The sequence below is a fragment of the Terrapene carolina genome, unplaced genomic scaffold (assembly GCF_002925995.2).
Source record: "Terrapene carolina triunguis isolate 2854851 unplaced genomic scaffold, T_m_triunguis-2.0 Scaffold62, whole genome shotgun sequence".
In the NCBI taxonomy this organism is placed as follows: Eukaryota; Metazoa; Chordata; order Testudines; family Emydidae; genus Terrapene; species Terrapene triunguis.
In genome coordinates this window covers 30,305,459-30,328,584 of record NW_020664413.1, presented here as the reverse complement: position 1 = coordinate 30,328,584, position 23,126 = coordinate 30,305,459, and the positions used below count along the sequence as shown (strand labels likewise).

General features: G+C 37.6%; 1 protein-coding gene across 9 annotated transcripts in view; it reads right to left on the bottom strand.

Annotated features, from left to right (window-relative positions):
* Positions 1-901: 901 nt before the first annotated feature.
* Positions 902-23,126, bottom strand: part of MARCHF7 (membrane associated ring-CH-type finger 7) — a 36,096-nt gene continuing 13,871 nt past the window's right edge. For 5 of the 9 annotated variants that reach the window (XM_024219293.1, XM_024219275.2, XM_024219268.2 and 2 more), the window contains 9 exons: positions 19,881-20,042; positions 17,134-17,305; positions 14,819-14,986; positions 10,841-11,951; positions 10,392-10,561; positions 8,511-8,620; positions 6,578-6,691; positions 4,465-4,513; positions 902-1,806 (listed from right to left, as the gene is read on the bottom strand). In XM_024219293.1, coding sequence (XP_024075061.1) covers positions 1,751-1,806; positions 4,465-4,513; positions 6,578-6,691; positions 8,511-8,620; positions 10,392-10,561; positions 10,841-11,951; positions 14,819-14,986; positions 17,134-17,305; positions 19,881-20,042 — 2,112 coding nt within the window. In that variant the 3' untranslated portion in view covers positions 902-1,750. Of the gene's footprint in view, positions 1,849-4,464; positions 4,514-6,577; positions 6,692-8,510; positions 8,621-10,391; positions 10,562-10,840; positions 11,952-14,818; positions 14,987-17,133; positions 17,306-19,880; positions 20,043-23,126 lie in introns of all 9 variants that reach the window. The other 4 variants (XM_024219302.2, XM_024219317.2, XM_024219311.1 and 1 more) reach the window with 4 other exon arrangements.

The window sequence follows — 23,126 nt, the reverse complement described above, 5'->3', positions numbered from 1 at the left end:
TTTACTGCGTTCTATCCGAATTCGTGTTATATCGGGGTAGAGGTGTATATACTGTCAAGAACTGGCCTGTGTTGGCAGTGGACTTCCTAGATAATCCAATAGGGCCGCTTTTAATCTCAGAATTGGTAGATTCTAGAGTGCTTATGCATATTACAAATTGAGTTTGAAGGAAGAATTCTACTTATAATGGTATAGAACAAGAGATTTAGTTGGAATAGAGGGACTCTCCTTGACCATGTTATGTATCTGTTTCCCTTGAAAAAATTGTCAATAGTAATCTACTCCTTGACAGATGTCTCTAACCAAATGCAGTTGTAAAAAAAGATGGGTAGATATCTGAACCTAGATAATTTTAAGTATCCTACAGAAAAAGGCTCTTTTTCTGTACATGACAAGAATGTATATTCAACCTAACTTCTTCCAAGTTGGTATTCCCAGAGTGGTGGTAGTTTTTATACCAGTAAATTGTTCCCCAGGTTATACAGAGAACATTAAGGCCAGGTCTACACTAACCCCCTAATTCGAACTAAGGTACGCAACTTCAGCTACGTGAATAACGAAGCTGAAGTTCGAAGTACCTTAGTTCGAACTTACCTCAGTCCACACGTGGCAGGCAGGCTCCCCTGTCGACTCCGCGGTACTCCTCTCGTCTAGCTGGAGTACCGCAGTCGACGGCGAGCACTTCCTGGTTCGACTTATCGCGTCTTGTCTGGACGCGATAAGTCAAACCCAGAAGTTCGATCGCTCGCCGCCGAACTACCGGGTAAGTGTAGACATACCCTAAGACAGTATGTATGTTACCAGACTTACAAGGTGAGATGTGTAGATCTTGCTACCATGTTAAGTTTAGGAAGACAGTTCTACAGTTACCCATGTTTAAAAAAGGAACATTCCAGCGCAGTTCTATGCATCATCTTTATTTATAAAGAAGTGACAACACTAGAAAACACATTGATATAACCAGTGCTTTAACAGTGAATGTGGGATCTAAAAAAGGTTTTTAAACTAAACAGGTCAATTAAGATTTTAAATCCTATCAAGTTGCATTTCTGCCAGGAATGCCAAAATGCAAGAGTTTACAGCTGCAATATTTCCTTAATGAAATATCCACATAATATCAAATATAATCTCAAATTTCCAAATCAGTACATAAAAAAGCCATCATTAACACTTTAATAATAGAAGCCCCTTGCAAGTTCTTATTGCTATTGAGTTTAACACTCTTCAAATAAAATTTGGAAACTGAACACTGTAGTTTTACAGTACCCATTCATCCTATGTTAACACTGGAAGCAAGTGATTATAAGAAACTACAACATAAGCATTTTTAAAGGAAAATTTATGCTATAAGTACATGGGTCCCGCCACCCCAAAACGCACAATTACCAGTATAGGAGAAAAACTTGATAGACCATCCAGCAATCTAATTGACTACAGTAAGACGTTAATATAAAGGGAGATATGACTTCCTTAAATATTTAAGATCTACTTTTTCAAAACAAGGCATAAGATCCCATCTCAAAGGGGATACAGCGTTGTATATCTAACTCTTGCACACCTTGCTGAATAGTTTTCAAATTCGTCGTTTGTGTTCCGGTATGCAGCAACAGATTGAGTTCAGTAATGCTTTAAAAACTATAGTAATATTCAATGCGCTTTCTACTAAAGAGAGCAAAAAATAAATGCATATTGATGGTACTTTCTTGCTAGTTCAGCATCTTTGCAGCACTTCTGTTTGGCTCTTGCAGCATTAAGCAGTGTCAAAACTTCTGCCAGCATCACTGTCTTCGGAATCATCCTCTGAAGCTGTTGGAAGAATATAGTACAATCAAAAGCCTTCTTAAAGGTCTGTAAAATGTAGAATTAAAAATTGTTTTTAGTTTAAATGTGAATAGAAGAGATTTAATTTAATACCAAAATTCAGAATTTTCTATCACAAGACTCAGCCCATTCAAGTGCATGTTAAAATGCAGGCTCCTAGAAAAATTTATTATCAACAACATTATATGCAGCTGCCACTGGCTAAAAAAAAAAAAAACAACGCCCAAACACCTGTACCTGCTTAAGCCTGAGTATAAACTGGCCCTTCTTTATGTTGACTAACACCAGTAGCTATAGCAGCGAAACACCATAGCAGTGGTGGTTGTGGGGGTGAAAAAAGTCAAAGCGAACAAAATATGTTCAGGTATTTCTAAAATTCTAAAAAGATTCATTATCCCAAACAGAGAGGATACTTTAGAAAATTGATAGTTTTATGAAGCTGTCAGCCATGCTGTGTCACTTATTTTTGCTTCGAAGTAACAATTTTCCTAGTTTTCAGAGATTCTCTAGTACTATGTGCTATAGAAAATTGTGGTAGAAATTTATATAGGGCTGCATGAGAGGGAAACAGAGGAAAGAATACACATTTGCAAACTGAAAAAAATAGTAATGTATTTCTGTGCAACACTCATCCTGACATGCTCTAAGATGTTTGTGTACACACAGGAATCACTTCCACCACCACCACAGAAGTGCAACCAACTTTTGGGTGAGCAATGCAATTGTATAATTACTTTTCCTTTTCTGTTTAGTGCCATGTTAAGACATACTTGCTGAAATTCTTTTTTTCATACTGAAGTGGGAGATAGCTTAGGATTGTCTATATGGAAAACTGTCAGTGTAAGAACTTTTGAACCATCTTGGATAAACCTACTTGCATTCAGGAACAACTTGTTCATGAATAGCTGCAACATAAGTAGCTGTGACAGAATTCAATCAGTATTTATTTTTAACCTTCCCTCCTCCCCCAATTTTATCAATTTAATACATTTTTCACAGCAGGGCTATAGAGGAATCCCTGCATTGTTGGGGAAACTGGATCCCTGGAAGCGGAGGGTGCAGGGAAGGCTGTGGTGCTGGTGGGACTGAGCAGACATTTCTGGCCAGGACTACAGGGAGGAAGACAAGCCCCCAAGAGTTGGGGAGGTCACCCATTGTTGAACACCTCCTTTCTGGGGACAACTCTCACACTCCCAGAAAGTGAGCGAGTGAACAGGGCCACTACAGTGGGGCTGCAGAGGGCTTTCTGCACACCAATGATGGCACATCCCTGTGGGTGTAAGGTGTAGGGAAACCTGCACTCAGAGACTGCTATTATTGATAGACATTTTTTTCCACTGATTTCTGTGTCAGGTAAATTCAACATTTACTGATGACTACCAATTTAAAAATTCAATTGTGCCAATCCTAAGTATAAGTTAAAAGGGAAGCCTGGCCTCAATTCTCCCCTTCCCCTCAAAAACTAAATTATTTTGTAAAGACTGGTGAGGGAGAGCATATTTAATGCACTATTTCAGACTCCCAAACTCAATGTTTATGCCAATTGATAAATCACCTGTCAAATTCTCTGCAGATCAAACTCAAGGAGAAACAAGGCTCATTCCAGAATTCATTTGTTCTATAAAAGGACAATTATCTAAATGAGGAATAAGTTATTTTATAAAAAATTCTGGTCACCTTTGTTTTAGAAAAATATTAGCTAGCTAACAACTAGACCTTTACCATATGAAGTCATGCATTCAGGCTCATGAAACTAAATCAGAATTTGTTTCCTGGAACACAAGCAAAACTATCCCTATAGTACTTCGAACACTTTATCTCATGGATGGAAATCATATTCAGGCCTTATGACCTGTATTACATTTTTCTATAAAAAGAGTCATCCATACATTGAGGTTGACAAATCAAAGCAGTCATCAATATCTTTCCAATGTCTAGACGTAGCAACAAGCAAAAGACAACATTTAGATCCATGCAAGTTTAAACACTAGGCTACGCGGGCTTCTGCCAGTGTAGCCCAGGGCACAGGAACTAGGTAGTGAAAAGTTTACCCAGTCGCTATACTTTCACTCTGCTAGAGGTCTTGCAACTGACCAGTGTGTATCACAAAAGCAGGTGCTGACAAACAGAGGCATAGCCAAAATGGTTCAGGTAGGGGGAGCCAGAGAGGGAGAGATGGTCATCACTTGAGCGGTCTCAACTGCAATTTAAGCTGCCTTCCCCTAATAAAACCACTATAAAAAGGGAACAGTCACCACCAACTGACCACAAACTACAGTTTGGGAACTAATTACTCCAATAAATGAAGACAGGTTAATCTGAATAATTAAAGAATCCTGGTACTGTTATGCACAGGCTTCAATTACAGAGGTTAATCTTACTGGTCTCAAAAAATAAATCCACTCCCCAACAGACTATAAACATTTAGGAAAGCTAATTTGAGCCCTTAATCTAGATGCCAATTCATTCCCAACACCCTTCCAGTGTTACATGATGAAATAGCCACTGCTCTATAAACTCACAAGCCAGCTTCAGCACTTATGTTTGGTTCTATAGCAAGCAGGATTCTTTTCAGTTTAGTTTCCCTATGTTGGTTTAACCTGAAGTGAAACTGAACCAATCTGGAAAGGAAAAGCCACCTACTTTCAATATCTTCCATATGTGCCTGAAGAGTTCTTGCAAGGTTAATAAACTAGAAACAAGGTAAAGAGAAAGTAATTTAAATGTTGCAAAATAATCTGCAGAAACTTGCAACAAGTTAGCACAGAGGTTTGCTTTCTTCTTTAAAAAGGAAAAAAGGAAAAAAAATGCATTTTATGCCTTTACCCCAAAGTCCTTTCCAAGGGAGTCACTCTATGCCCTTATCAGCATAAACCATTAGTACAAAGTTTAAGTTATTTAAAAAAATCAGGCACATTGTATCAGACTATTGTGTAATACCAATTGGAAGTGTGAATCTCCACTGTGTCAAAGGATCCTGACAGTGAAGTCAATGGTGTCATGTTCATGCTCTATATTCTGGAAAACATGTCTAATTCAAAAATCAAATACACAGTCAGTTATGGAAATGGGAAAAACTTTAATAAAAGCTATTTGGTTCCTAGTGTTACAAAATGTAATTTTAATAATAGATAAACCAAATGTAACTTGGTATATATATAAATTGATCTAATGAGTAATGACTTCATTACGTGAACTCATTTCATCTACATTAATCTGAATATAGTGGGATTTTATGGGGGAAGTAGAACCCACTTAACTAGATGATGGTCAGAGAATCTACACTAAAGAACTTATGCAAACTATAGTAAACAGAAGGCTTAAAATACAATAAAATAAGTCACTAATTACAACTTTAATGCTTTAAAAGATTAGGGTGGAGATTTTCAAAGCTCTGAGGGAGTTGGGTGCCCAGTTTCCCATTAACTTTCATGAAAATGGGGTATACAGATCCCATGGCACCATTGAAAAATCTTAACCTAGATTTTTAGCAATTAAAATTTACTAATTATTATAGTTATAGCTGCCTTCAAAACCACATTCAATACACCATAAATTGAAAGTTGTAGTGATAAGAATATACTTTATATGTATAGCACCATAAATGTACATGACCCTTTGCAGTAGGAGATTAGAGCCAACAAGTTCCCTACTCCAAATGCTTAAGTCTAGGCATACTATCTGATACAAAACAAAAATAGACATGGCCATGTGTTGATAATTTGAAGGTTTCATGGAATAAGTTCACACTTTCTACAGTTTTGCTTCTTGTTAAAAGGCCTAGCTTTTCAATAGCTAATTTGCTAAAGAGCTTTTTTCCATTATAAGAACAGGAGTACTTGTGGCACCTTAGAGACTAACAAATTTATTAGAGCATAAGCTTTCGTGGGCTACAACCCACTTCTTCGGATGCATATTGAGTGAAACATATCGAGGAGATATGTTTCCATTATAGGATACCAAAGAGCTTCTACCTATATAACTAGGTTGCTGCCTCAGACTCTGGTCAAAGAATGATTTCCGATGATACTGAATTACTAGTATATAGTTTATTATACTCCTAAATAAGCACCAATTTAAGGATAAATATCCAATCCTATGACTAGTAAGAATTTCCTCTAGTTATTTCTTGAATTGCACTCTAAATTGACAAGCTACAATGTAATACAGAAGTGCAAACTAAGGGCCAAATCCTGCAAATGGGTCTTTACAGGTTCAGGCCCTAGTACTATAATAAAGGGATATTAGTGTAGTGTGATATCTTTGAGACTGGTTGAGTACATCTGTGATGTTCATATTTGGAACTGTACATCTTGTACAACTGGAGATTTTGTAATCAGATTTTTTCCAGTTAAGACTTCTCCTCTAAGACTTCTGTGAAATTACATTTTGACTTTTTGAACACATCTGTTTTCATTATCATAGCAGACCACCAAAATATTCAATGCCCTGTTTATTTTAACCACTAATAGTCTTGTCAGCAAAATACACTTTTATTTTAATACTGCATGATGCAATTCCCACAAAGACAGGAACTATGATTTTATCATTATTACTTGTACAATGGTAGCACCTAGAAGCCCCAATTAAAATCATGGCCCCATTATGCTAGACTGTACAACTACATTTTAGAGATTACAAAATAAAGTACACAGGAAATGAGCTGTAAGTGTATGAGCATAGCAAGATAACAACTCACCAAATAACAACCTGAATGTTTATACAAGCAACACCACCCACAAAATGAGACACTCACCCTGACACGTGTGCTGGCCTCACTTGCAGTTCCCAGCATATCAGAAAAGCGTTGTTCACACAAGTGTAACAATACTACAAGGTAGAGACCAGAGCTGATAAATTCATAGTCTGCCTTGAAGGGGATAGGAGAAAAATTCAACAATCAAACTTTTTTGTATAAGCAATATGAAAAGCATACCAGTGCCAAGTTTCCATGGTAGTATGCTGAGGGAGGATAACAGATGCAGAGGCTTTAAAATATCTCCTACTGCATTTCTGATCCTAGTGCTCCAAGTAATTATGAAATCATAACTAAAAACTGCTTAGGCCTGATCTCAAGACTCATATTCATTCAAATAGATTTTACTCACACAAGAACTTCCATTGAAGTCAATGGGAAAAGTCTATGAGCAAAGACTTGAGGATCGGGGCCTTTTTTTTTTTTTTTTTTTTTTAATGGCTTAAGCAGTCTTTTTCATAGATCCCAAAACTATTAGCTCACTTCAGTGCTGAATAGCAGAAAGCAAAAATGCCCTCTAACCTCTCTTCTCCCAACTGGAGAGAGCCACTGAAAGATAACAGGAAAAATGTATGCAACTTCATCCAGTAAAGGGGGGGATGAAAGGGGGAAAAACTAACTTTCAATAGTTAATGATTAATGGCAGAGAAAATAAAGTTTTAAAGTAGGGTAATACAAAAGAACTTGAAATGACTAGTGTAGCAATTACTGGCCCAACTTCTGTTGGTGAGAGAGACAAGCTTGAAAGCTTTGTCTCTCTCACCAACAGAAATTGGTCCAATAAAAGATACTACGTCACCTACTTTGTGTCTCTAATCTCCTGGGACTGACAAGTCTATAACTACACTGCATACAATAGTGTTGCAATAGTTTTTTTAAAAAGAGTCAGTTCCTTAGGAACAAATTGCAAATCCCTTACTCCCACCAGCAAGCAATTACTCTAGGTATAGTCCCACTGATTTCAATTAGACTAGTCCTGTGAGTATCTGCTAACCGATGCAAGTAGTACATTCATGATCTGGCCCCAAGTGACTGGATTCTTATAGTTACTTAAAAGATTGTGATTTTTTCCTCTTGGACACCCACATAGGTGTCTAGGTTGAGATCTGATTCAGAGTACACATAATGCAAACCTCAGCTTACAATTTTCTTGTTATGCATAAATTGGGTCATGTTCCCCTTATGTAACAATTATGAAATTTCCAGATTATTGGAAACTTAAGTTATTTGAACTTATTAATATTATTCACATAACTGAGGTTGTACTATATTCACAAAGGTAAAGTACCAAGCTAAAAGTGTAGGAAAATCCTTTGAACAAAATTTTGTACTTTATGATACCTACGTGTCTAGTAATAAAAAATACACTATATGCACTCCCAAAGTGTGTTAGTATTCCTTTTTAAGTATGCTGATATCTTAAGCAGTGAGTGATTATTTCAGGGCCCCATTTTTGTTTTTGTCTAGATGGGGCAAGCAACAGGATAGCAAATTTTTCAGTTTGTCTACGAGTCTAATTAGAGATCGTGGAGTTGTAAGGAATTTATCATGCCTGCAATGTGGACATTTAAGTATGCAGAAAGCTAGACTGCCACCTTGAATCCATCTGGAATTTGATCCTAGGTTCATACCAGTATTTCTAGGTTCATATAATCTTATTTCAGAGACATCACGCAGAGTAACTGCTAAAAACAGAGACTACAAGTTGGAGAGATATTATATTGGGTCTACACCTACTAGGAACTATGTAGAGAATCTGCAGCCAATTCTCATTTCTTTTGCTCCACTTAGGGGACAGAATATGGCCTAAATAAATTTATATTATGTACATGGTATCCGACCAATTTTTCTTTTTTAAAAACACCAAAACAAAACAAAAACTGTACTTCCAGCACTAGACTGACACTTACCAAATTAGGCAAAATATACTAACTTGTTCATTTGCATGTGCCCTATAGAGTTCATGAATATCAAAATCCTCAAGATTAAGATGCAACTTCTCTTTACACAGCTCACAAGTAGTTACTGCTTCCAAAGAAGAACCTGATGGAAACAAAACAAGAGAGTCAGATCATATATTCAAGGCTAGATGTTATGGTCTAAGTGATTGGCTCAATTTTATTTTACATAGCAAGATTAAACAAAAAGGAAGTATGACAGCAATAGTGTTGGAGTCACTGTAGGGAATATCTGTTACAGGGTTAAGGTTAACAATAGACTTTTTTTCTTTTGTCAAAGTTTACTTGTTTTATTCTTATATGCCTCTTATGACAGTTCAGCAAAAACCCCAAACCAATTTTAATCTCAATGCCATCCACATATATAGGCATAAACTGTTAAGTGCTGAAGTTTTTTAATGAACAGATTTTTTTGGACCGCAATACATCTTTTAAAGATGTGGACAGTCCCATTTTCTGAAAGATTTCCCAAATTTTCACTCTCATGTGCTCTGCAGCTAAACAATTAGTTTAAAACTATGGCTATTCTGAAGATTGTTAGTATTCCTTAAAACAAGGCATTCATTTGAGCAGATTTGATATCACTAAGGAATGCTAGGGTTCCACAATACTTATAACTCTGCCATACTGTGCCTTGTTATAAAGTCATAGAATCATAGACGATTGGGGTTGGAAGAGACTTCAGGAGGTCATCTAGTTCAAACCCCTGCTCAAATTAGAACCAACCCCAACTAAATCATCCCAGCCAGGGTTTTGTCAAGCCGAGCCTTTAAAACCTTGAAGGATGGAGATTCCACCACCTCCCTAGGTAACCCATTCCCAAGCTACACCACCCTCCTAGAGAAATAGTGTTTCCTAATATCCAACTTAGACCTCCCCCACAACAACTTGAGACCATTGCTCCTTGTTCTGTCATCTACCACCACTGAGAACAGCCTAGCCCCAACCTCTATGAAACCCCCCTTCAGGTAGTTGAAGGCTGCTATCAAATCCCCCCCTCACTCTTCTCTTCTGCAGACTAAATAACCCCAGTTCCCTCAGCCTCTCCTCATAAGTCATGTGCCTCACCCCTCTAATCATTTTCGTTGCCCTCCACTGGACTCTCTCCAATTTGTCCACATCCTTTCTGTAATGTGTGGCCCAAAACTGGACACAGTACTCCAGATGTGGCCTCACCAGTGCTGAACAGAGGGGAATAATCATTTCTCTATCTGTTGACAACGCTCCTACTAATGCAGCCCAATATGCCATTAGCCTTCTTGGCAACAAGGGCACACTGTTGACTCATATCCAGCTTCTCATCCACTGTAATCCCCACGTCCTTTTCCGCAGAACTGCTGCTTAACCGGTCAATCCCCAGCCTGTAGCAGTGCATGGGATTCTTCCGTCCTAAGTACAGGACTCTGCACTTGTCCTTGTTGAACCTCAGATTTCTTTTTGCCCAATCGGTCTAGGTCACTCCGGACCCTATCCCTACCCTCCAGCGTATCTACCTCTCCCCCCATACAACTGAAGAAAGGATCAAAATGTAAGGTATTTTAACAAAGAAAAAATACATTGTCGAGTAGTTATACCATCTTATTAGTAAATCCAAGCAACACCAGAAACTGAATCAGAAATCCCCAAGCATTTTGGGATACTTTGAAAATTACATGTATAAAAGACAAAGTAGGATTGCCAGGTATACCTTTCAGAATTTCCATGCTTCTCTTTGTTTGTCTCCAACTGTTTTGCATAATTAACAAATCAAATGACGTCCCAAGATTGTATGATTTTTACTGCAATAGTTAGTCATTCCAACAACACATCTTTCATTTAATCAGGAAAATAACTTGTTCTAAAAAGGTCTACCTTACCAGAATTAATCTTGGACTGCAGCCATTTTTTCATGCATTCCTGATGAACATATTGCAGACTTCCAGTGCATTTGCATGGCTCTATTAAGAGGTTGGTAGAAGATGCAGATGACATCTGGCAGATTCTACATAAATCACCTTCCTCCTCTTCAGTGTCCTCTGACAGGAGGCTGAGTAGGAAGAAAGCAATTTTTTCAAACAGAGGTGAAAGCTACACGTATATGGCATTTTTTCCAAACTTTAATTCCTTTGACAAATAGTTCTCAAACCTGAAAAAGGAGTTTAGAACAAGTTTGTCTGAAGATAAGTGACATTGTAGGTGCCACAGAATTGAACTGCAACAATCTCAAAATAAGAGGCCCCTTTAAATAACTTTTCTTTAAAGTCTCATTAAGTCTATTAACCCATTCAGATATGTTTTATTTACTGGGAATATCATATTGATTTACCTCTCTTTAATTTTCTGGAGTCTTTCAGGATCTCTTGAAGGTAATATTTTAGACTTGTCACTTTCTTCTCCATCAGGTTGATTCCAACCTGAGGGAATAATATCTACTGTTATCATAACATTGTCAGATATGCTGCTCCCTAATGCTGGGGGCACTGCAAACCGGAATAAAGAGCCGGGAAGAATTCCTGATATTCCAGAACTTCTTCTACTGTGAGCTGAATCTGGTGTGGAAGCAGTAGTTGTAGGACTGCTAGATACTGCTGGTGTTGGTGGTCTGTTGGCAGCAGCCCCAGGGGAGCTGCTCTGTGCTTCAAGAGGAGTCTCTTCGCTAGACTCTCTTCTCCTAAAGAGGTGTAGTGATCTAGCAGGTGTTTCAGAGGTAGAGGTTCTTGCAGATTCATCTCTTCCTTCTCGCCTTCTTCTGGAGAACAGAGGTGTACATCTATTTCTTAGAGATGACGATAACCAGGATCCTGTATTTCTACTTTCAGGCTCTTGTCTGTAACTTTCAGCATCTGAATCAGAACTATGATTCTGTGAAACACCTGATAAGCCCCATCTTCGTCTAAGAAAGCTAAATCCCTGAGAAGCTTCAGGTGTCTGAATGCCTGGAACTTCAGGACGTGCAGTTGCATTAGTGCTAGATTGGGTAGAAGTTTGAACTCTTGGGACAACACATGAATCTTCAGAATCTGATGATCTTGCATTTAATGAGTCTTGGCTAGACCTCCGTGAGAAAAATGTAGATGACATACTAGAAGCTAAACGAGATAGTAACTGTCTAGTTGTACGCCTTCCTTCAGTATCTGCTGGAGGCTCACTGAGTGACCTTTGAGACGCAACCCTTTCAGTGCTGCTTGTGGAGGGAATTTCATCTCTAATGGCAATGTGGGTAAACTCTGGCTGTATATTCCTTTGAGAAGATTCCACTTCTCTTGTAGAATAGTTAGATCTTGAAGAGCTTCTGCTAGAGACTCCGGAGAATAAAGATGAATCATGTTCAGAAGGCAACTGGCGGTTCATGGATGTATTCAGCCTCAAAGTGCTCAATGAATTATCTTTTGGTCTTGCTCCCTGTGCATATGAAGAGGCAGGTCTATCCTGAAGATCTACAATGGAAGAATTGGAGAAAGAGACAAAATGTACACAGTCATTTAAAAGTTATCCAACTGAATTACAGTGAGTCTAGGGTTATGTTGTACTCACTTTTAAAGACTTTAAAAGTTGGCAAGATAGGTTGTAGACAGTCTAAATTGAGTATTGTTCTCTTAGTGAACAGGATTACATTATTAAGTAGATTCCAGATAAACTGAAACCAGTTTATTAAGTCAATAGCAGATGCACATACCCCACAATTCTCATCTGTATTTTATTCAAACTACCACCTTATGATTCAGCATTCCTTGTATGGAGGGATCAAGTTAATGAACATTAAAATAATATCTGTCAACTGATATTATATAAGCACTTCTATTAAATAGAAAACTGCATATATAAACAGTATTCTATTCAATACCTGTTCTTCAATCTCTAACCAGCAGTTTGGGCCTTTTTAAGTAAATATTCAGATCAGTCTAATAATTTCAGTGACAAATATAACAGTCATTAAAATATGTCTAGAATGCAAAATTTATAGATAAAGCATATTTCCTCCTCTCTCAAAATAAACGCATTCTGATATAGTTACAGTATTAAAAAAAAGGAGTTTAACAGCTTTGTAGAATACTTAATCCCAACTACACCTGAAAACAAGAGACAACAGAAACTGTAGTTTCAAAAACTACTTAAAGGTTATGTGGCCGCTACTGACTAAGTTTAGTAGTAGTAGCTTCAGTTAGAGATCTTAAAATGTACTACAACTTCAATATGAATGATAATCAGATGCAGTGAAAAGAGAGAGCATCTTGTTTAACTAAATGCTCAAATGTCTCCAATACAGTTAAAAAAAATACAACAAACCACAATTTCAATAATCCCTCAGTAAAAAAAATTAGTTATACTAAGAGTAACTGTTAACTAGCAAGTATATTACCAACATTGACTTTCATTAACAACTCTGACTCTTCAGAATCTATTACACTGTTCAATGGCTCAACCATCCAATTGGCTCAGACAGGGTCATATGACTAATCATTTAGTATTATTGCTCTCAGTTGCTCAGTTTGCTATCCAGATGTCAATTGGCTTAACACAGCCATATGATCCAGCCAGCCAATTAAAATGTTATTCTTGAGTCCTCTAATTTGCTTCCCCCCCCCCCCCTTTTTTTTTTTTTTTTTTTAATTATCCATCTGCTGCTTCTTTGGATGCATGATTTCTTTGGCTCCTGCAGCTTGTCTTCAGAGTGTAGCCACAACAAGGATTTAACTCCCAGGGCAACTCCTTTGACATTACAGCAGCTGAACCAGGGTTCCTGTTGTATGTCTGAGACCCAAAAGACCAGGAGCCACAGCTGAAAATAGATAGCCTCCTTCCTTAGGGAAAAAAAGGTTGGGAGAAAGTGAATTTTTTTTTTTTTTTTTTTTTAAAAGGAGGAACAGAGAAGCAACCAGGTAAGGAAATAAACTGTTTTACTTCCTTGTTTTTTAAAAATGGAATTCATTAACTGGAGTCAAATGTTTCCCTGTATAGTATAGCATTATAATCCACTGCATCACATGACATTTCTGAACTCATGATACACAGGCCATGAAACTGGAAAGAGAACTGCACAGGCAGAACCCCTTTGAAGTAAATAGCTCTGCACAGGTGCAGGAATCCTTCTGAATAGCTGTCCTTGCACAACTGTGGCCATAGCAAGCTTTGCATACTATTTAATGCTAGGCTAACACTGGCAGAGAAACAGAGATCCTTTCCTTGGGCACTAAGGCACCCCGATCTTGCATTGTGATCTCTAGGTGCAGGAAGCCCCACTGACTTGAAAGAGTCTTCATGCAAGCGCAGCAGATTGACTACCCAGATCACAATGCAGAATTGGGGCCTATATTTTCCTTTTCCCTTTATTTTCCCATACCCATGAGAATGGGGATTCTGCACAGTTTTGCATGAAGACACCATTAAAGCACTGGTGAACTGGGTAAGATAAGGATATGTGAGGAGTCTTTCCATAGATAGGTAGGGTAGCTCTACAAGGCCAAAACAGCTTAAATAGGAAGAAAGTGTGAAAGGCAAACCAGAAAGCCTGGCATAAGGATTATGTGGTTCTGTTAAAATACTCACTACTTAATATTCAAGTCCAAAGACTGCTTTGAACCCCACAGTCATATTAGTCTGTGTTAAGTTTTTTATAAAACCGTCCGTGCTTATAGGTAAGTCTCTCAAGCTGGTTGTGTGTGCACTCCAGTTGCCAACAGCTACTCACTTGTAATTTTAGTTCTGCACTTGTTTTCTCAACACATTCTACTCTTGCAAAGATGCATGGTAGAAATCTCTTGGCAGGTAAATGGGCTAGATGTGAGAGAGCTGAGCTGATCCACTCTCAGGCAAGAGACCAGTTAGGAAAGAGGGACACTGTGTATAGATATCTATTAGTCAAATAACCTAGTTTATACTTCTTCTCCATCCACTGGGGAACACTTATGAGGTTAAACAAATCTCTCATTGGAAAAGAGGCTGAGAAGTTGAGGGAGCAGAGAGGTTTGCTGAAAATTCACACCAAAGCAATATAATGTTTCACTCAACATAAAGCTCAGTTCAACAGATCCCTGCACCTTGGTGTAAATAGTTCGCCACTATCTACACTTAAATGCATACAAGGCATTTTCAAACCAGGATCTAGACAGAGAATGGTCAGCAATTAGACAGTAAGTTCAACTCTTATCCATATGTTTGACCAGTTGAGTTAAGAGGACCAAACAGGCTATAAAGAATTAAAATAGATCTGTTAGATTTTACATGTGACATGAAACATTAAAGGAATAACAAAGTTAAACACACAACCTATGCATTTGCAAGCTTTCAGCTGCATAATACATACATGCTGAAGATGTAAAGTCACCACTCCTGTGACTATAATCCACAAGACTACTAACAGATGGATCTGTTCTCCTTTCTAGCTCTCTCCTCTCTCTCACTAGCTCAGTTCCCAGAGAACTGAGTACCACTGACGAAGATCTAGGAACTTGATTATACCTCCATGAGGAATCTAAAAACAAGAGAACTCTGTATAAATTCTACTGATAGTTTAAAAAATGTCAGTATCACAAAAATATCAATACCAGTTTTACTCAAACAGCTGATTTGCTTTGGTGTACTGCAATATAATTGCATTGATGCTAAAGGGGCTTCTTAAAACTTGTTTTCCCAGAACACAGTCTCAGCCCATGAGTAATTAAACTGCTCTTGCTCACAGTACAAAAAAAGTTTTGTTTTTAAATGGCAAGTGTTTTTCAATTTTTATTTTTTTTTGTAACAGCTTCAGCATCTAAGCAGGAGATAGGTATTTCAGATTTGGTAAGAACAAATGTGCTCTTCAGTGGCTCTGTTAAACATTGGTTATACGATTTTTGAATGAAATACAATTTAACAACACAACTTCAATCTGAGGACCAGCCAAATCCAAAAAAGCAAGGATCAAATATTCCTTAGACATTTAATGTTGCTTTATTAAACTCCAGATGACAATGGACATTTCTATGTGCAAAGGGGTTTGTAAGATCAGAAGCTGTAATCGCTTATGATTCCTGACCGCAAAAAGCAGAGATGGTCAATGATGCCATGGGTTGTACTGAATATACAATGTATTATCAAAGTGGAGGTGGGGAGGAAGGTAGTAGAATCCAATCATTTGTTAAATTGCCAGTGTTCTCAGATTTTTGAAGAGTGTTTAGCTGGATATAAGGTGGTATATACAGGTCTGTATACAAGAAGAAAGTCTTGACAGAACACTTTCATTGTGTTTAACACTGGATTTTTCTTAACGTTATAAGCTTATAACAACCCTACCCAAACCTACAATTCTAAAATACTGTGAAGTATAGCAAAACTACCCCAAGCCAATTTAACTCTGCCCCATTATTCTATCCTATGTAAGGTAAGTGTGATACATCAAACCTCTGATACCTTGGTGGTTTGGCCAGGATCCCTGGTTTCTGTGGCCTTCTTAAAATCCATACTATCGCTTCTCACTTGTGGCTGAAGCCACCTCAAATCACATCCATCTTTGATTAAGTTGTATAACCTTGGATGTAGGCACAAGCTAATGTTTCTATAGCTGCTGGGAACCAAAGCACTGAAGACAGCAACAGGGAATATACATGGTTTTAAAATACTTCCGTCAAGTCAGATATGGAGTCATTTTGGGAAGATGAGATAAAGGCTAAAGTGAAATCTAGTTTATATGAAGAGTAAGAGGAGAAGTCTTGGTACTGCAGTCTTCTCAAAGCAGAGTGAATAGAAGAGTCATTGGCATATATGTATTATGATTTGAGGGTAAGCTTATTATTGTCTGATAGGATGCTGTGTAGCCTGCAATTCATAATCGGTTCTGAAGATATGCAAATATTTTGAGTAGAGAGGATAGGGTAACAAGACCATACTTAAGGTTGTTCGTGGTATTTTCATAACTTTCTAATTTTTTTAAAATTTACCTTCAACTTTAGTTTTAGCTGCCACACTTAAACTGAGTTAAATTCTATGCCCACCACATGGACACATTCTAGATACATATTTACAACCTTAACTCCAGCGGTAGTTAGTTTAAGCATTCTCTTAAGAATCTAAAATCGTATCTGTTCAATGTTATCTAATATTGGCTTGAAAGCTCTGTTGTAAAGATGGCCACCTTTAGCCCACGCTAAAAAAAGATGATTCTGCTTCTAGCTCCACCTCTGCCCATAGTACTTTGGCCAGCTGGGGTATTCAGGGTTGTGTGAAAGGCAGAGCTAGAATACAGGGAAGAATTTGCTCCCACATGCCCTACTGCTCTTGTGTACCTGTTAAATTTTAGTGCCAAACTGCATCAGTAAACAGCTGCAGACTTTCTTCCTTAGGACTCTGACATTTGGTTATCTTAGTCATTCCATTCACCTTTAAATATGAATGTTTTCTACTAAAATAAGTGATTTTTTTAATACAGTGGTCTCTTCAAAACACTAAAGTTAATATTTTCCTAGAGACTGATAAAGATACCAAAATTGTGAAAACACTTTGTTTCTACTGTTTAAAGTTTATTTTGAATATCTAAGTATTTAAAGCCTCTATTTATGAGTGGATATTTACAACTTGGTAAAAGCTTGCTGTTCAGAACTACATTTTATATGTAGTATTTAGCACTAGTAATGCATCTCTTACCTGAAACTGCATTTAAGCCATTACTTCTCACAGAAGAGGTAGATGTATAGGAAAGCTTAGGTCTCTTTGAATCACTATCCCGCTGCTGGTTATGTAGTCTTGAGTATGCTCCCTGAGTTCTCTCAGATTCACCATACCAAGTAGATGAAAGAGGAGAGGAGGAGGATGTAGACTAAGTATTGTTTTTATAAAAAAAAAAAAAAAAATTATGACAGTAGTTTCACTTACGCTTTTTACCTGTAAAAGCAAGCTTTAAAATACCTACCTGTATATGGCTAGAACCAGCTTGATAAAGTCAGCAAGACAATTTACATTGACTGATTTGCTTATAAAAACAATGTGGAAAAGGTGCACAGATACTATGAGTGCTATAGAAAAGCTGCTAATTTACCTCAGAGTAAGCATATGACTTGGTTAAACAGTTAAAAGGATTTAGTAAAAATAGTCCTTTAGCTGTATTTTAGGACTTAAGCCAGTAGCCTTGATTAGCTCCTTCTTTTCCCCCAACCTCTCCTTCCAACCCCAGGGTTTAATCAGTTTTTCTTAAGGAACTCTCTTCCCCATTACACTATCTGTTTTGTAACACTGAAAAGCATTTCCCTCTGATATGCAGAACACTGTCACTAAGCCATGTTTGAATACATGAAGATGTCACAGCAATGTGATTTTTTTTTATATTGTCTACATTTTTGAAGACAGTAAAGATCATAATAGCCTTCACAGTTAATAGCTTTAACTGCTCGATTCCATCTTTTAATACTCATTTTATTAATGTTTTTAATTTGGGAAAAATATCCTCTGTTTTAGCAACCTAAAGTTATAGGTTTGGGCTAGCAGTTAAATCTCTTGCTTCTGAAGACTGAGAGCATGGATAAAATGTTTATTATAACTTCTTATAGTCATAACACTGAACTGCAAGTTATACGATCAGCAGTAGACCACAATTGACTGCTAGTCACTAATACAAGTTAAGAGGCAGAATTATAAAATTATTAGCACTGAGGAAATGAGGCATACATGTATAGTTTTACTAAGATTTGTGTAACCAGACCAACAAAATAACTTCATGTGTCAGCCAGTTACAACTTGCCTTGATACTTCACCTTCCTGTCCTATTACTGGAGATCCTCCCTATAAATCACAATCCAAATGTATTTGAAGGGAGTTAAGGAAAAGCTTAATTTTTATATATAGGGTTTATGCAAAGCACCTGCTGTTACTTTTTATGACTGCGAGCTGTACTAGACATTTCTCCTCCATCATTTAAAAAAAAAAAAAAAAAAACTAGCTTCCCAAACCAAGTACAAAACAGGACTCATAACCCTGTTTAGCAATCAGACTGAATCTCACACATTGCTCAATGAAGCTAATCTAAAAGCAACAATTTCAGAAAGTACTGTGTGGTGCAACATTCCTTTTCATTGCAGCTCAAAAGTCACTTTAGGGGGAAAAATTAAATTTTAAGGGGGAAAAAAAAACAGAAACAGTTTGAAAAGCCTGCAGTGCCTACTAACTACAGGGACAGGCCTTTTATAAGCAGAGGCACAGTTCGCACTTCAACTACATGCACAGTCTTTCACCATGATTTCCATTGAAGGTTGGCAGCCCCACATTTGTTTTCTCACCCACACTCTGACTACCTTCACCTTTTAAATTGGTGTAAGAAACCTGTTTAAACTGTAAGTTCTCTCTTGGCAAAGTTTGTTGACTTCAGTATTGTGCATAAAATGTCATAAATAGCAAGCTTCAAATCTGTATGGGGACCCGGCCCAGATGAAGGCAGACACTTTAGGCCTCAGTTCCTGGAGTCACATATTAAAATTTCAGCTTCCATTTTAAAAGTATGCAACCATGAGGGTCCTAGTAACTGGAAAACATGATCAGGGTGTAATAGATGCCTGTCTGAATCAGCAAGCAGCCTAAAACAAGAGTTCCCCTTATTCATCTTAACTCTGAAAACTATTGCCTCACTCCAAGGAGGAATGGAGCCATGGGAGTGCCATAGTGTTAGTCTGGCCATGTGTGGGGCCACAATATGCATTTAAGAGTCTAGTCATAACCCCCATCTTTCCCCCATTATGCATACAACACCTATAAATTTTAAAATGGAGGATTTGCAGAGCATGTCCCCTTCAAATTTATATTTAACTAGTTGTAAGGCTATATTTATGTCAGAGGTCACAGAATCCATGACTTCCAGAGACCTCTGTGACACTTTTGCTTCAGCCTCTGGGGCTGTGGGACTGGAGCTGGCAGCCAGCAGGGTTCCAGAAACAAGGCAACAGCCTCCTCAGGGTCCCGATGTGGGTTCCTGCAACAGATGACAGCCTCACATGCGGGGATGGGGGACCCTGCAGCTCCCAGCCACCATGGTGGCAGGAGAAACCATGGAGCTGCAGCAGCAAAAGTCACAGACAGGTCACAGCTTCTGTGAATTTTTGTTTATTGCCCATGACCCGTCTGTGACTTTTACTAAAAATAACCATGACAAAATCTTAGCCTTAACTATTTGTAAACTAATCTAAAACAAATCTAATTCAAGTCATTCTTTATAATTGTCTGTTAACAACTCCAGTCCTCTTTCCCTTCCTCCTCCTACCCCCCTCTCCTCCCTTAACTTGATTGAGTCTACCAAACTTATTTTAAGCATCATAGCAGGGGATTCCTACTAGCAGGTTTTTTGACCTGGAAGATTTGTAATTTAAAACCTCTGTTCCCCATATATTTTATATATTATCAAATCTCACCAATCTGCTTCTGCTTCCCAAAAATCTTCCAGACCATGGACGATCAAGTGTCCCCGAGTAGTGAGTTGGAGAGGAACTAGTAAGCTTCCAAGGAGTTTCATGAGCTTCTCCTCTTTCTCCAATTCCCCAGTCTCTACTGGAACTATGCAACAGACTGGATTCCTAAAGAACAACATGCATATTACATGTAACTTTAAATCAAGATGGCCTTTTTAGTCATGCTCTGAAGACTGAGTACATATTAAGATGGTGGCACCAAGAGTCAGGAAACTTCAAAATTAAAGCAGGCACTCCATCTTTAAGTGTTTTGGACTTAAGATATAGGTGATAAATCTAAGAAGAATTGCTAAGCAAAGGTTTGTGGGCTTTGTTTTGTTAGTATTTTTTGGAGGGGTGGGGGGGAAGGAGGTAGAGAATTAGTTTCTCTCTTTTCTGCTGCCTCAGATTCCGCCCTGACATTAAGTTGTTAATGGATTTTTGTACTGAGAGGAGAGAAGCAATGACCCAATCCTTTTGCTGGAAGAGCTGAATAGTTGTCACACATGCAGCTGTAACCCAAACTGCAGAACTCTGTCAGTTTAAGGAAGCTGAAGTCTCTACACCCCCTCTCCTATCATTTGAGGGTAGGAAAGAGGAACTTTTAAGTTCAGATTTCCTGTGGTATGATACCACTATTCCAATTCTGCAGAAATAAGTTGTTTAAAAAAAAAAAAAAACCCAGACCATCTTTCCACACCAAAGCAGTAGTAGAGGACGAAACTACATTTGTTTGGTTCACCTTAACACCGAACAGGATGATGAATTACATTTTTGCCGTCCTCAAGAGCTAACAACAGAATAGCACACTGATCAAAAGAAATCCTGTCCTAACAAAACAGATGAAACGAGGGAGGGCAGTTTGTCAACTAAATTGGTAATGTGGCTTATTAGCAAAGTAAACCAATGCTGTTACTCTAAGAACATTTCACGTAACATCTTCGTAAAATTCACTTTATTCTTAAGTGTTCTTGTTTCTTTACAGGCCACAACCATTTTCCTCCTATTCTGCTGCCTCTCTTCTCCTTACTTCTCTCTGATATGTCCCCAAAAATATATTATACAGAGGAGTAAAGGATAGTATCCTGACTCTCCATCCCCTTGCTCAGGGAGTACATTAGAGAAGTTTCACTTTGTAGGTCTGCTGCCCAACTCTAGTGCAATTATATTGAGCCCTACCAAAGAAGGCCTACAGGGCCATTTGGAAGCAAAACATAGCAATCACCATTGGGGGGAGGGAGTTACTTTAAGAAAGTTTTTTTTTTTTTAGTAGTTGGGCATCCATGTAGCTGACTCCCCAGACATTGTGCAACAGCACTGAAATTATAAATAGCTATTTTGGCATGCATATTGAAGACAGTTCTGTATGGGAGCTTTGCAAAACACTGCTGGCTTTTGTACACATTCTGTACAAAATGTTCTTCAAATTGCTGGAAAAAAGTTTAGTGTATGGCAGTAGCTGTAACTAATTTGACTTTTGTATTTCCATCCTCCCAACACATCCAAAGGCTGCAGTCCATATTCTGGACAAATAGGGAAGTTAACAGTAATAGGATTGGAACATCACACTTCTGGAGAAAAGCTTAATATATACAAAAATTATAAAATCTTTATATTTCTAGTCGCTCTGATCAACTAGTACAGAGAAGGTTTTAACAATGTTGACATTCTTGAGGTTCCATATCAGCATCACTTAAGTGGCAACTTCCAATAAATTCAGTAGGAGTAAAATCAAATGCCATTTTTAATGACCCCTGACTTTCTATTTAAATAGAAAGACAGCCTTTTTTCCTCAAGGGAGACACAGTATGAAAGTTAACTTCATGCTCCGAGTTAAATTCCATGCCTATACCTGGAGTAAATGTCATTTTTTTAAGTTACTCCTTCTAAAAGATATCCATAATATAATGTCTTAAATATGGGAATAAACAAGGTTCATTAGCTTTTCTTTAAGATCCACTTTGAATAATTTCAAAGGGCTATGGGAAGCTTAAAATCTTTTAAATACTCCTTTTGTGATAAGCTTCTGGAATCACTGTTTCTAAAACACTTTAATTTCAAAATTAAGTTTTTAAAATCTTAAACTATTCATAACTAGGAAATTCAGAAATTATCCAACTTTAAGAAACAGCTGTGCTTTTGTTTTGTAAAACAAGTCAGTTACATGTGTTCATAACTTCTACTGAGGCATGTCACTTGCCGCTTGCCAAGTCTTGCAATATTTTTCTTTATTCTCCAGCTAATGAAAAGCTGAGAATTTCAGCTTTCATTTTAAAAGATTTCTAGTCCCCGTGCTTCACACAAAATCTTGAAAATATGACCCCAGTGCACCAGAATGGCTCAGAAACCAGAATCTAATGGGAAAGTTCTGTTTTTTAAAAATCTCATAATTTTAAAGCCACTTTGAGATACAGCTCATGACATTTTCAGCACTGGTGGGTGGCAATACTACATTTGGGACTGAAATTGTCCATGCTTGGTCTCTGTCCAAAGGTAGACACTTTTTTTAGTGTTTACAGTTTTGTAAAGGGGTATTCTGCTTTCTTTTTTGCAACTGTTTAACCACAATCTCAAGGCTAAGTCTTAGAAAATGTTCTCCAAGATTGGAGTGTGTGTTTAAGGGTTCTTTAAGTCTTAGTTTACTTTTTCTTAATTTTAAGAAATCCTGTTAAAGGTTTTTTTCTCAGTATAGTAGGAGAGAGACTGGAATTTTAGTGGTTTTTAAAAATCAAATTGTTGCATTATCAAAACCAGAAGTTGCAGTTTCTCTTATGTTCCCACTTAAGTTTATGTAGTGCTGGTGTAAATGACACACACCACTTATTTTATGGTGCTGAACAAACAGTCCTACCCTAGAGTTTCACACAAATACTATGCTGTCCAAAACAAATTGAATGGTGAGTAATTAAAGCAGGAACACTACATAAAAAGGTGGAGGGGGGGGGTTAGAATAACTTTTTTAAACAAAGGAAGTGGGGTTTTAATAGGCCCTAAAAAGCAGCACAAAAAATTAGTGTCTTTGTCAAAAAAAAAAAAAGCAGCTCCCAGAAACTCCCATTTTAATTTAAAAAAAATCTTATTTGTAGGAAAGGAAAGTGATGTTAATTTAAGATTTCTGCGAGCAAGTTTCGCAAAACTTATGAAAGGTTTGTATAATGGAAACCAAACAAACTTGCGTTTATAATGCGCTTACTTTTAGAACTCTAAATC